The 13908-nt window shown below is 45.4% G+C and overlaps 1 protein-coding gene across 1 annotated transcript in view; it reads right to left on the bottom strand.

Annotated features, from left to right (window-relative positions):
• ext1b (exostosin glycosyltransferase 1b) overlaps positions 1-8322 on the bottom strand; it is a 197799-nt gene extending 189477 nt beyond the window's left edge. Inside the window, exon 1 of the mRNA XM_061742107.1 lies at positions 6427-8322. Coding sequence (XP_061598091.1) covers positions 6427-7388 — 962 coding nt within the window. The 5' untranslated portion in view covers positions 7389-8322. The remainder of the gene's footprint in view (positions 1-6426) is intronic.
• Positions 8323-13908: the final 5586 nt, after the last annotated feature.

Below are 13908 nucleotides of genomic sequence, written 5' to 3'. Positions count from 1 at the left end.
GAATGGGTGGCTGCACTGATTAAAGGAAGATCTTAATCGTGGTTACACGGGTCCCGAGCTTAAACCAGGTTTAAGAAAATACCAAGACCAATGGTTCGCATAAGGAAAACAGCAAAATATGGGTCAAAATAAGCCTTTGGGCACTACGAGACATAGTTTTTCACTCTGCAATCAGATTCCACTTCATTTTGTAGGCTACCTTATTTATTCATTTAAGCTTTAATTGGGAATTAAGATGTCTGAATCATGAATCCCTTCATCAGTGTCCTGGTCTAAGCAAGCAGCAGTTCAGTTCAACTGCTCAACCTACCAACCTGATGTCTAATCATCACATTGATTATAAGGTCAAACTAGTGCACGGACCGACTTTGCAGCAGATTCACTTTGCACAGGATATCAGAATGCATTTCTCGTGACTATAATCCAGGCTGCAGGAACACTGACACGTCCTGCAACAATCACTAGCCAGGAGCAGTTGGCTGCAGCGTGATGGCGTCTATTTTAGACGACTTCTGAAGTCAGAATACCAGATGCTTTGAAATGTGACACCGTGGAGGTCCTGGCCACACATCTGTACGGATCTGACGAGCTGAGAGTGAGAACAGGTCGGATAAACAGCTTTGACAAGCCGGTATCCAGACGACAGGGTAGTCTAACTTCCTAAAAGCGTGTTGGGGGGTGCTCTACATGTCCGCACTACGGCTACTCCATACGAGTTGGGATTTTACATAAAATGATCCATCTAAGACTTAAACAAGGATTTTCAGCAATGACAGTTTATGATCAAAGTCTCAGATTTTGTAAGAGGCAGGCGCAGGTCAAGTAAGGAGCGATAACGGAGACGCGGCGACTCGCCCCACATATTACAACTGAGACAGCTGTGAGGAGACAAGAGACAAGAGAAGAGGCAAAGATAGAGGAAGTTGGAGGGGATTTGAGATGGATCGGCAGCCTGATAAGATAAAATAACAAAACAGAGGTTTTATGTAGTTATAGGCTTAAATCTGTGTCTTACACACATGCACACACCAAAATATCAAAAAGGTCCTAATTACGCTGAGCTGCATTCTAACTAATTATCCTCCACATCATTAACATTCTCCATCAGACGCCTGCTACTTTATCTAAGAGAGAGAGAGTAGGCAATCATGAAATATTCATGGTTTATTAATCTGACTACAGGAGAAAAAAAAACAAAAAAACTACAAACAATGACAACCCCGAGTGTGACACCCTCTCCTGCAACACGACTGCTTGCTATTCACCCTGCATTCTAAATCTCTAAGAAGAGTCCGCTATCACGCGCCGCCAAGCGCCGTGCCGACATTCAGGTGAGTGCAGCTCTTGAAACAAAAAAAACACCTCAGTTTTACTGAGATAAGGTGGAAGAGGAAGTGTCGCTGGTTTTCTTCACTTGGCCCAGATCAGCTACTGTCTCTCAAACTGCAGTGTTGTGTCAACAACATGTCAACTGCCACGTTGCCATAGGGAAAAAGAGAAGAAAAAAGCATAGGAATGAAGACTTGGAGCAGTGCCACCTCCAGCAAAATGTTGTTTTTAGAGAAAGAGGGGAGGAGGAGACATAAGAAGAAGAAGAATCAAAGCAAAGGGTGGGAGAGGGAGAAGAGGGTTTAAAAGACAGAAATAAAAGAAATAATGAGTCGACTGGTCTTGTCTCCCTCGTGCTCTCTCTTTCAGACACTCATTTTATGAGAGGATTTTCTCGAGAGGAACATTTTGTCTGATGGCACAGTTGTGGAAATGAAAATGCCACAGTGCTTGGTTGATGGTCCTGCCGTTGACTCCTGATGGGACCAAAAGAAATCCAACTTCACATACTATTTACTGGACCCTTCACTTCTGCACTCCAGCGGCACATTGCCATCGCTCAGTCCCACACCCACTTCTTCTTCCTCCGCTACCCGCTCGCAGACACGTGTCCCCCCCCCATCCTCTCTCGCCATTCTCATCCTGTAAATCTGTCCCTTTACTCTTTTTCACCGCCTTTCCATCTCTTTCAGTTCTCAAATCTCCCAGGTGACCTTGAGCAGCAGCTGCCGGTAGAGCAGCTAAAGTACAAAGTCAATACGAGTAAACAAAGCTGGTTAAGTATTAAATGGGGGGGGGGGGGATAATGACGCAGCTGTTAGCCAGAGAAATGCTTAACAAAAGAGCGGAGAAGGGAAAATGTGCCGTCAGACTTTAAAGGAACACTCAGCAATAGTGCGGAGGGATTGACTTGTGATGCCGGAGCGTACTGTAGAGTCGCCCACTTCTGATTTCTGCAGGATAATCTGCTCGCCAAAAGAACAGGGACCTCAGGACTTACATGGTTGAGTCAACACTGACCTACATGCATGACATAAGTATGCGAAGCACGTCACAAATACAGTTCAACCCTCTGGATGTGACATCATTGAAATGGATAAAAGAGCACTTTTTTTTTTTCGCCATCCCAATTCGGAAAGTAATCGTTGATAGTTCAGCCAAACTATGATATTTTCCAGCTGAAAGTATTCTCGTAAAAGAGGTTTAGTCAGCACAAGGCATAGCATTACTGCCACATGACATAAAAAGCAGAAGAAGAAGAGGGAGAAAAAAAAAAGAGCTGTTTCAATTGTAAGGCTCGTAATAGCCTTCCAGTGTCCTCTCCCAGGATTATTGTCAGCAGCCCTGAAAACTCAGTGGATAATGTAGCAGTGAATGGCTCCTTTCATCAGCGCCCGGCCATGGAAGTGGACAAGAGTGACTCCAATTGAAAGCCATTACAGCTAAGAAAATCAATCGGATAAATGTATGGAGTGTGGAGGCTTTTGTGGCCACGGCGTGTGTGGTGGGAGTGGGCGGGAGCCGGTTTAGGAACCTCAACACTAACTTCCAATCACCCCTCCAGCTGCATTCCTTTATGAAGCAGCATTCTTCTAGAAAACAATGGGGGGGGGGGGTCAGAGGACGGGAGATGAGCGTGGATGCAGCTGCAGCAGTGATGCCGAGTACGTAAGCCTGCGTGGGTGTGCGTGTTAACCGTTGGCAGGTGGATGTATATATCGATTCCAAATGACTAAACAATAGTCTTTTTTATCTCATGCATTTCTCTCTGTCTCTCCACATAAAATGAACGTCCAGGTATGTGCGTGTACTCTGCAGCCGCTCGGTCCGCCTTGGCAACGCAGCACACTCAACCACTAACAGCTGCTGTGACACATGCATGCATTCCTGAGTCTGCACCACAGCTTTCCTGCAAGGCACTGCCTGTCTGCATCAACCCCCTACCCCCCTACCCCCTCGTGAGCTTCTGGAAATGAAGTACCAGCAATCAGCTGGCTCGCTGCGTATAGATCATTTTACCTGAGAGCGCTGGGTCAGGGCTTTTGCAAAGAGTGGGTTGGCACCCAAAGGACTTTGGATTCCATTAAAAGGAAGGCATCAGTTTGATTAAATTCAGACAGGTCACTAAATCATAAAAAGGGAGCATGTCCCCTAATTTATTGGTCATGCTTAATTGCAGAAGTGAATCTGAGCCCTAAGAAAATGTATTCTAATCAAAAAAGGTCAGATCTGGTTCCTGTCAAAGTAACCCTCATGTTAAACACCCTGTGTTGTGCTAAAAAAAATGACATTAAATGGACAGAACTTTGAAGAGACAGACATAAAATACTACATCAGTGCTGGAAATGAAATGACGAACCATATTGATGTATTGATTCGAGTAAATCATCTGTGAAACGCAGTGCGGAGCCAAGACTGGGTAGCGAAGCCTCAGATTTCCCTGGATCAGCTGGATAAATGATCTGATTACGGAGCCAAGATGTTCTAGAGACAAAAAGACAGATCGGCCGGGCGGCGGAGCCGCGGGAGCAGCAGAGGTGGGCCGCCGGAGACGACTGGAATGTCAGATAATGGATGACATGTCTCTCCAGGTGACACGGAGCCCAAGGCGTCCGGAGGGATGGAGAGGGAGCGGACGTGTTAAAAGGAAGCAAAGAAACGGGCGATGGATAGGAAGATAAGTGCATGCTTGTGACGCGTTTCCATTTTACCTGGTAGTTTGAGTGCTGGACATTTTCTCAAGTTCATCTGAAGTTCACCTAAAGTCAACTCCCCTCTCAACCTGACGCGTGTTGGCTTAAAGCAAGCCTCTTCCCCTGCAGCTCCTTTCTCCCCGTCTTACCAACTCAACTGAAACACGTTCCCTTTGCACATCTTGCCCTTTTCATTTAACTTTAACATGAAGCGCCAACGTGTCCGTGTATCCACTCAAAACAAAAACGCCAGCAAGTGCTGTTATCACATTGCTTTGAGTTTATCCAAGCATTTACGAATGCTGGGAGCCACAGGCTGATAAAGGCAGTTCAAGCCCATGTCACTCACAAAGAATTGAACCCGACTGCCGAGTTCACAACATAAACTGACGCCGTGAACCGCAGACACCGCCCTCTATATGAAAGCTTGGCGGTTACAGCTGTGGAATCATTCATTACCACCTTGACAAAACCAGGACTTCCAAAATTAGAGGTAATCAACTGTCCCTGGGGGCTGAATGGAAATGATGCCACTAACTCCTGCAAATGAAAGTGCTAATTAACTCCTTATGACTGATTTATTTGCACCGGATTGCATTAAAATTCAATCAGGAGGTGTTACACACTACTGGAGCCTATATAAACTCCACAGCGTTGCACAATCATGTGTGTGTGTGTGTGTGTGTGTGTGTGTGTGTGTGTGTGTGTGTGTGTGTGGAGGGGGGCATTACTTTGCTGGGACAAGGTCACTTTAATGCTGATAATAGTTTCGAAACAGAAACTCCCATCTATGGTCAACTTTCCCTTAATCTGCACTAAGTACAGGGTGCAAATCAAACGTGTCCGTGCATATCCCAGTTAAAGGCTGCAGTCCTTCAATGGAGCTGCGCTGGAAGACGTTCAAGACTGGTGAATTCCTTCATAGGGAAGAGGGGGGGGCAGGGGATGTCCAGGGAGACTCGGCTGGGAAGAGAATACATAAAGGGGGGGGGAGTGCTTCATGATGGGAGATATTTATTAGGTGAGGTTTAAGAGTCATCCTGCTTATATCCCCAAGAACAAGAATAACGTGCTTGAGTGGGAGTGCATCACCTGGCTGGGAATACATTCTGCGTGTGACCAAGTGTGCACATCTGTGAACAATGCACGTGGGCAAGGGCGCAATTTCCACTGGGGACATGCCCCCACTTTTCAAAATCATGTTTCCCCCCCCCCCCCCCCCCCCCACTTTTTACAGTTTGAAAACTAACGGTAGGCGGAGCCTGCAAATCATCAAGACACCCTGTGCGAAGGTACTGACGGCATGACTCAAACTCAGAGAGAGGCAGGGGAAAGCAGGTGATTTTGGTTTGTTTATAAAGGAAAGGGAGAAATGAACATGATCTATTTTCATATTTCATAGGAGAAATATGTGGAGACAGGCGCAAGTGAAGAAGTGCAGGTAGGCAGGCAGGAACCCAACCATGTTAGCCCAAAAGTGATTGTAGAACAGCATCTCAGCAACAAAACCAGGGGTACACACAAGCCGGTACTCGAGGGCCAGTCTACTGCACGTTTTAGATGTTTCCCTGCCTCAACACAACCCCGATAGACAAGGCTGTGTCACCAACAGAGTTGTGTAAACCTTGATGACATGTTGATGACGACCAGTGATTAGAATCAGGTGTGTTGAAGATGGAGAAACATCTAAAACATGCAGTAGACTAGCCCTTGAGTCCCGGCTTGTGTGCACCCCTGAACAAAACCTTAAGATTTCAAGAGAAGTGGTACTGTGAATTTCCTTGGCTCCATTATAAACAAGGAGTCAATTGAATCCTATGTTTTTTTCTGTGCCCAAGCTTTTGAAAATGAAAAATCAAGCCTGGATGAATGCAGATCCAGCATTTTCCCAAAAAGGTTTCCATATCAGGAAAAAAAAAGTTAAAGTGTCTAAAAAAGTAAATGCATATTAAAATGTTCACCCTTGCACGTCGTGACATCTTTTTGGACGTGGACAGACATGGTGTTCCCCAGTGGTTCTCAAATGGGGGTACGTGAGATTTAAAAATATACATATATTTAAAAAGTAGCATCCATGCAAAAAATCCTTTAAAAAATAAATAGGAGTAGGCTATTTAACTTATTATCCTAAAACTGCAGAGTATCCCCCACACCAGGATGGTTCCACCTAACCTGTCAATCACCTGGCTTCACCTGTCAATCACTTGGACCAACGATGGAGTCGTGGTTGAAGCATAGCAGCAATATTTTTATGTTTAATTAATCAGTTACTGATGGCACAGTGCTCTGTTTTAGGTCTTTTTTTACAACCAAAAGTGCTTTGCGCTGGTTAGGAGGTACTTGGCTTAAAAAATGAAACACTGAAAAAAGTTTGAGGACCACTGCCCTGCATTTCCAAACTTACTTGTCGTACTCTGCGTTGTCCCGGTCGCACCTCGCGTCCTTGTGCTTCTGCCAGTCCTTGCCGTGCTTGCAGGTGGTGAGCAGCACCACGTCGTCCGCGTTGTGGACGTGGTACAGGGCGTTGCGGGTGTCCGAGCCGATCCCGGTCAGGTAGCGCTTCCCTTTAAACACCAGCACGTACCGGCGGAAGGGCGGGATGGAGTTGAACCGGAGGAAGCCGCGGTCCCCGCCCGTGCGCGCGTGCTCCTTGGAGAAGAGCGGGATGGACACGTCGAAGCGCGGCCGGAAGTTCTCGGTGCTGATGCTGGCCTTGGCCAGCATGGCCTGGCCGATGTCGAAGCCCAGCTCCTCCGTGTAGTCCGGCCACGTCCCCGAGTACAGGTTGAAGATCAGGTGGTTCCGGCCGTCGCTCCACAGCGGCAGGTTCTGCACCTTCCCCCGCAGGTTGTGCACGTACTGCGGGGAGAGCTGGTCCCGGTCCAGGGTGTCCAGGCTCAGCACGAACAGGCACGCCTGCCCCGGGTCCGAGGTGTAGAACCTGGAGCTCTCGATGGTGGAGAGGATGTTCTGGTAGCTCTCGGAGATCTTCTCCCCCTTCTGCTGGGGGTAAACGTAAACTTTAAACCCGCCGGTGCGGTGGCACAGGGAGAAGTCGAAGCAGGAGTCCATGCGGCAGCGCCGGCCCCGGTACGCGCTGCTGTTCACGTCCCGCTTCTGCCGGGGGGACGTGTGCAGGTTGTAGTCCGAGTCCGTGTGGTCCCGGGGGGAGGAGAAGAAGGGCTGCAGGGGGTCTGAGTAGCGGGGCCAGGGCTGATCGGGGCCGAGCCCGGGGCTGCCGGACCCGCGCCGGGCCCCGGGGCTGCCGGGGCCGGGGGAGGGCAGCTGGACCCCGCCGAGGAACGACAGCAGCAGCACACACGCACCGGCGGACAGCACGATCAGGTAGCGTTTTTTGGCCTGCATGTGTCCTGGGAGTGGGAACAGAGGCGACTTGTTCAGGAGTGAGAAGAAGGAGCGGAAAGTGGCCCGAAGTTAGGCTGTCACTGAGCCCGGCCGCACCGCTCCATCCCTGGGCAGCTCCCTGCGCGGATCCCCGTCCTCCCGTCTGCGTGTTCGCTTCCCAAATCCAGCGATTGATCCAGTGCATGTGGGCGATTTTCGGAAGTGTTGTCCCCTTTTTTTTCTCCTTTCTCTATCTCTCTCTCTCTCTGTCTGTCCTCTCCGGCGGAGTTTCAGCGCATGAGCCGCGGCCGGCGGCGGGGCGTCGGAGCGCTGCCCGGACCCGGGCGGACGCTCATGCGCTAAAACTCTCCCCCCCGCGGACTCCTCCGACTCATTCAGCCCGGGGGACTGGGGGGCTGGCTCTCCCTGGGGGACCGGGGGTCCCGGACAGACCGTGGCCGGGCTCCCCGCGGCGGCTCCAGACGGGGAGGTGCAGCCCGGAGGTGCAGCCCGGGCTGGGAGCGCGTTGGCCGGGCAGGGCGCAGGTCCAGACCCGGCGGAGCGGAGCGACCACCGCGCTCCGACTCACACGCCTCTCTGCCGGATCCCCGTCCTTTACCTCTCCGCGGTCCCGCTCGGAGAGAAGGGAAGCATCGGGGAAGCTCGGCTCAGCTCAGCGGTCCAACTGTAACCTGACGAATCCTTGCATTTCTCTCCTTTATTTATTACCTTCCCGGACCGGAGACGCGCAAAAAAAAACACGGGGATGTTGGAATAAAATACAAACTCTTCAGCGGAGAAACCGTGCGGCGGGCGAAGTTATCCAACGGTGGCGAGCCGGGACCTGAAAGTGGGTTAATGGCTGAAGGAAAATGTTCACAAAGATGGGATTCCTTGATCCTGGAGTCCAATTACCGAGTGCTCAGTTGTTCCGATTGTTAGTCGGTAACATTCCAATCCCGACACGACGGCAGTGACGTCACAGCCCAGCCAGGCGCAGCGGCGCCGCTGATTGGCTGCTGCGCGGGAGCGGAAGGGGCGGGGCTTGGAGGAAAGCACCCATTCATACCCGGATCCCCCGCATGTGCAACATCAGTTCATTATACATTAGAGGAGATGCGACGGAGAGAGAAGACCCTCTTTTAACATGTTTAACCCTTGTACTGTCTTTGGGTCAAAATGACCTCATTCTCCTGTCCTTCTTTCCTCCTGCTCTCTCCTTCTTTCTCCCTTCCTCTTTTCTCCATTCCTTCCTTCTTTCCTCCTGCTCTCTCCTTCCTTCTCCCTTCCTCTTTTCTCCCTTCCTTCCTTCTTTCCTCCTGCTCTCTCCTTCCTTCTCCCTCCTTCTTTTCTCTCTTCCTTCCTTCTTTCCTCCCTTCCTTCCTTCTTTTCTTTTCTTCCTTCCATCCTTTCTCCCCTCGTACATTCTTTCCTTCTTTTCTCCCTTCCTTCTTTCCTCCCTTCCTTCCTTCATTCTTTTCTCCCTTTCTTCCTTCTTTCCTCCCTTCCTTCCTTCATTCTTTTTCCCTCGCTTCTTTCCTTCCTTCTTTCCTCCCTTCCTTCCTTCTTTTTTCCCTTATTTCCTTCCTTCCTTCCTTCTTTTCTCCCTTCCTTCCTTTCCCCCCTTCCTTTCTTCTTTTATCCCTTCCTTCATTCTTTCCTCCCTTCTTTCCTTCCTTCCTTCTTTTCTCCATTCTTTCCTTCTTTTCTCCCTTTCTTCTTTTCTTTCTTCCTTCCTTCCTTCTTTCCTCCCTTCTTCCCTTCTTCCTTCCTTGACCCGATGACGGCACAAGGGTTAATGTGAACATTAACATAACACAATTAACATTGCATTTAAACACATTTGCAGCTGAGTTGTACAGGAACACAGATGTGGAGCAACATACACGGCCTGCTTTCTTTCGGCTGTGATTCTGTTAGTCATAGGCCGACTTTAATTTTTATTTTCTCTCTAAACCTATTTTCTTAGATTTTTATATATTTTTTTTTTTTGTCTGCATACATGATGGTTAATACCAATTTCATAAAAACCTAAAGCATATATATGCATTTTAATATATAATCAATTTAATACATAACATAGCCTATATATATTTTTTTTAATAAAATATAAATACATATATATATATATATATATATATACACACACACACATTTTCTTTCTTTTATAATGAATATAAACATGTGAGGGGGGCGGTGAGGGATGGCATCCGCTGCTAGTCTGAAATGAGAGAAACCCAGGGAAACGCACAACGGGCTCACAAGCCTTTGAAATCTGTAATAGAGAAAACAAACACACAAACAGACATGAGAACAGCAATCATTTCAGGTCTCTGAGACTGAATCAAGACAAGGCTGCTGCGATTATCTGTCCCCCAAAACTGCAGAGTGAGTGTGTAGGTGATTGAGCAGGATCTTGATTTGATTTTTATTTTTGTAAGCAATGTTAAAGTAATTTTTCTATAAAGTATGACATGATTAATACTCGTTGTGTATAGGAACATCATCAACTGATCATATAAACCAGTTCATGCTGTTCCTATCATAATAATAATAAAAGCCTCTGACTTGAAACCGTTAACAATGCACCAGATAAGGAAACAAAACTTTTTCTCTCTCTTCCTTTTATTGTCTCATTGTATCACCATAATTGGGTCCCAGGACACAGAAACATGATAATTTCTGCTTTTATTTATGTACTTATTGTTAGGTATTTCATTATTAGTCAGCAGTACAGGCAAAGAAGAACAGTCAATACATAGCTGCATACAATATAAAAAAATATCAGGACACGGTTGATGGTGACTCAAACAACAGAGAAGTAGGACACCTCATCCAAGTCTAAATATATTGACTTTGCTCATTTCAAGTATGGTCTGCTGCCAGGAAAGGGTTTAGTGGAAAATCGAAATCACTAACTCACAGTCCAGAGAGTGCAAAACGCAATCATAAGCCCTTTCGCAATTTGCCTGTAACATGTTTTAACACTGATATCAACGGGGACCCAACATCTGTTCCAGTGAATGATTTCATTGTTAATTTGTGTCTTGGAATTTAATGAGAATACATTGTTGGAAGTTCGACCTCAGGCTAAAGTTTTTCCCACTAAAAGTGACACAGCGGAGACGGCCCGCATGACGGGGCAATTAATAGCATAAGAGCGTTGCTCTCTGAGTGTCACCATGCCTCATAAGCCCCGCATAATCCTCCTCGCTGCCGTTTGGTGGCACAACACTCGGGCTGGGTGAAGAGGCCATCCTCATTTTTTATCGGCCAATTAGCTCAGAAGAGGGGTACTAATTAGTTGGGCTGGCTGGGAGACGGGCCAGGATCCTGCGGTTGGCCAGCGCTCCCTGTCAGAATAGACTGGTGATGGAGAGGTCTGGGTGTCATTCCAGAGGGATAACCGCCCCTGTTTTTGTAGTTGTCCTGCAAAAATTCAGTGTTAAACACCTCACATGTAAGAAAGTTTTGCTGACTGCCTCAAGGAAAAGGCATTTCCTGAATTTCCTATCTGTGACTGTTTACACAGTCACAGTTTCCACTTACAGGAATCTGCACCCTTAAAAAGCCATGCATGCACTCAGCCTGCTAACACAGGCTCTTCTGTCTTTGTTTATGCCTAAGGGGACTTTTTCTCTTAATTGCTTGCAACCCTAATGGAAATCATGTCTGGCTGTTAAAAGACATTTGAAACGTGGGTTGCTGTAACTTGAGTGGGGTTCTCTGCTTGTGCTGTTTAAACTCATTGTGTTATCCCAACAGTTCTATCAATTGCAGGTGAGGAGAGATGCGGCCGCTCGAGGCGGAGGCTGCGGTGTTAACTTTTGCACCATCAAAAGCACAGTGTACCCCCAGTTTACCCCAAGTGTTTTGGAATATTCCGTGGCTGTGTGGTCTCAGCGTGATGGTGAAGGGGACTAGGAATTGTTCCAGTGAGCTTGGCCACAGTCTGTGCCTTCATCCTTCCTTGTGTACACTTCTATTACAGACACCACAGAGAAAAATAAGGAGGGAAAAAATCCCCTCTTCAGTCAGACTTTCTGTTGTCTTCATAGAACTTTGTTACTGCTGAGACATGAGAGGAAAAGAAAGCCTGTACAGCTGTGAAGCATTAGGAGTTGGACCAGGCAACATGTGTCAAACACCCTTTTTTAATCTGCCAGTATGTAGGAGTTGAAACGGAGGGGCGCATCCCTGTGCTTTTGATTCTGCCTTTTGCCTAAATTAAATCCTTGTGTTGTTATAAACAGGGAATTTGATCACAATTGGAGGAAGCTTTAAAAGTTTGAAACAAGGACAAGAGAGCTACAGTCACAAGGGTTGGATCATTTTTCTTTTAATTCGATAGAAATCCACTGATGTTATGCCACATGAGTCTATCTGCAGTATCAAATTTGATCATTTTATTCTCTCTACTACTATATATTCATAGCATTTGACTAAATAAGATTTCTCACAAACACTCCGATTGTTGTGTCACTGTTTTTCTTTTCTTTTAAAAAAAACAATCCTTTCTATCTTTTTTCATTTTACTGGTAGAACATGACTCCACTTGATTGGGAGTTCTCCAACATTCCTTAGGGAATAATCTATGAACTTACAGCTAATTTTACAGAAGACGGATGGGTCAGATTTATCATCTTTACATAGTTTACTGAGAAAGGTAGAGGGTTCAAACATTTAGGAATGTTGTCTGCTTACGATGTTATGTTTTCTTAAGTGCGTAAACACTTTTGAGGAACCATTAGTGCATTCCATCAGGATTTCTGTCAGACGTAGATCCCAAAAAGTACATACAAAATAAAATTCACTGTTAAGAGTCACAATTGATTTCTTTTGATAAATATTATGAAAAACATTAATGAAGACATTCAGTTTTCTTGATTACAGGTAAGTGTTGCCCCCTTGCTCACTTGGAAGACAACCGGATCTCTGCAGTTTCAAGGCTGACAGGAACGTCAACAGAAAACTAATACTGACCGAATGTCTGCTTGTAAAGATGAAACAAGATTGAAAATGTCCCAGTTAACATATTTTCAAAGATTAGTTTGCATAGCAAAGTAAAAAAAAAAAAATCATGAACTCTAATTAAACACATTCTGGAGTATAAGAATTCAAAAGAAACGATGAATAAATACTCAGTTTTACAATATACCCTGAATGGAATATCTTCTTCTTTTGCTTATAAATTCAGATTTTTAAAGTCCACATAATAACCTTCCAGTTCTATTATAAATATTGAGACATTACAGGATAATAGGGCAATACTTTTCTTTTAAACTACAACACTTATAGCTATGTAGCTTCATTAAAAAAACATTTTTTTTACATCAAACACATTCAGGAACATAGTTGTACAAACTGGTGTTTTACATTTGTTTATACTAATAACAGTGATTCATAAAAGCCAAACATATTTGAAAATGCATTTTTTCCATGTTCAGCATCATACTGTACTGTATGTATGTATGTATATATATATATATATATATATATATATATATATATATATATATATATATATATATATATATATATATATATATATACATTTAAAAAATGTAGTTTCGCACAACATATGACATTAATGGGAAAATATAGTAAGGTATTATTTATTATAGACATATTGAAATATTCAGTTTGCATATTTGGTAAATATATGAATAGTGCTTAAATCATTGGCACATGACTTGGAAATGAAAAGACTATAACCATTCTAATCTAGTGACACGCTAATTTCAATTGTTTTTAATTCTGCATGGATCATTGAATGAAACAGGTGGCTAAACAAACACCTGGATTACTGGTGACTGAAGCTCTCCTGGCTAAGATAAATCACGTGGGAAAAAAACGCTGCAAAAAACCCAAAACAATTCCCTACAGAGACAGCCGGCTGCCGTGATAAAGACTTGCAAATTCTGGCCCCAGTAAACAAATACGCCCGAGTGGAAGGTACCTGTGGGTTCAGGGAGTTCCAGGCAGGAGGAAGACAAAACAGCCTTTGAGAGTCTTCAGGCTGCTGATCAGTGCTGATAAACTCCCCCCTGGATGATGTAACGAGCCGGGCTCCAGCACCTAGAAACGGCATGTTTATGTGCTTGTGTTAATCTAATGCTCCAAAAATACTGTTTCTTCAGGGTGTAATGTGTGCATGGGTCCATATACACATGGCTTTTCTGCGCATATTTATGCACTTTTCTTTGTCGATGCAATGTGAATAACAAGTCACAAATCTAATTGAGTTTACTTCTACGGGCCTGAAAACAGAGCTGCACTGATGTAATGTGTAATCTTGCCAACATCCTCTCACTGGGAGTGTGCTCCCCCCACTTCAACAATACCTATTTGGAAGATTCAGGAGATAGAGCAGAGCTTTTCAAATATTTATGCTCATTCATTTATCCACTGCTTCACAGTGCAAACTTTTTAGTTTTTTGCAAACTTAGGGAGGGTAAAGTTGAGGAAGATGACGATATATGCAATAATGTTGTGAAATTCTGGTGGAAATAGCAGTTCGGCTGCCCTACCTGAGGCAATA

The sequence above is a fragment of the Cololabis saira genome, chromosome 15, assembly GCF_033807715.1.
Source record: "Cololabis saira isolate AMF1-May2022 chromosome 15, fColSai1.1, whole genome shotgun sequence".
Classification (NCBI taxonomy): domain Eukaryota; kingdom Metazoa; phylum Chordata; class Actinopteri; order Beloniformes; family Belonidae; genus Cololabis; species Cololabis saira.
This window is presented reverse-complemented; position numbering and strand designations above follow the sequence as displayed.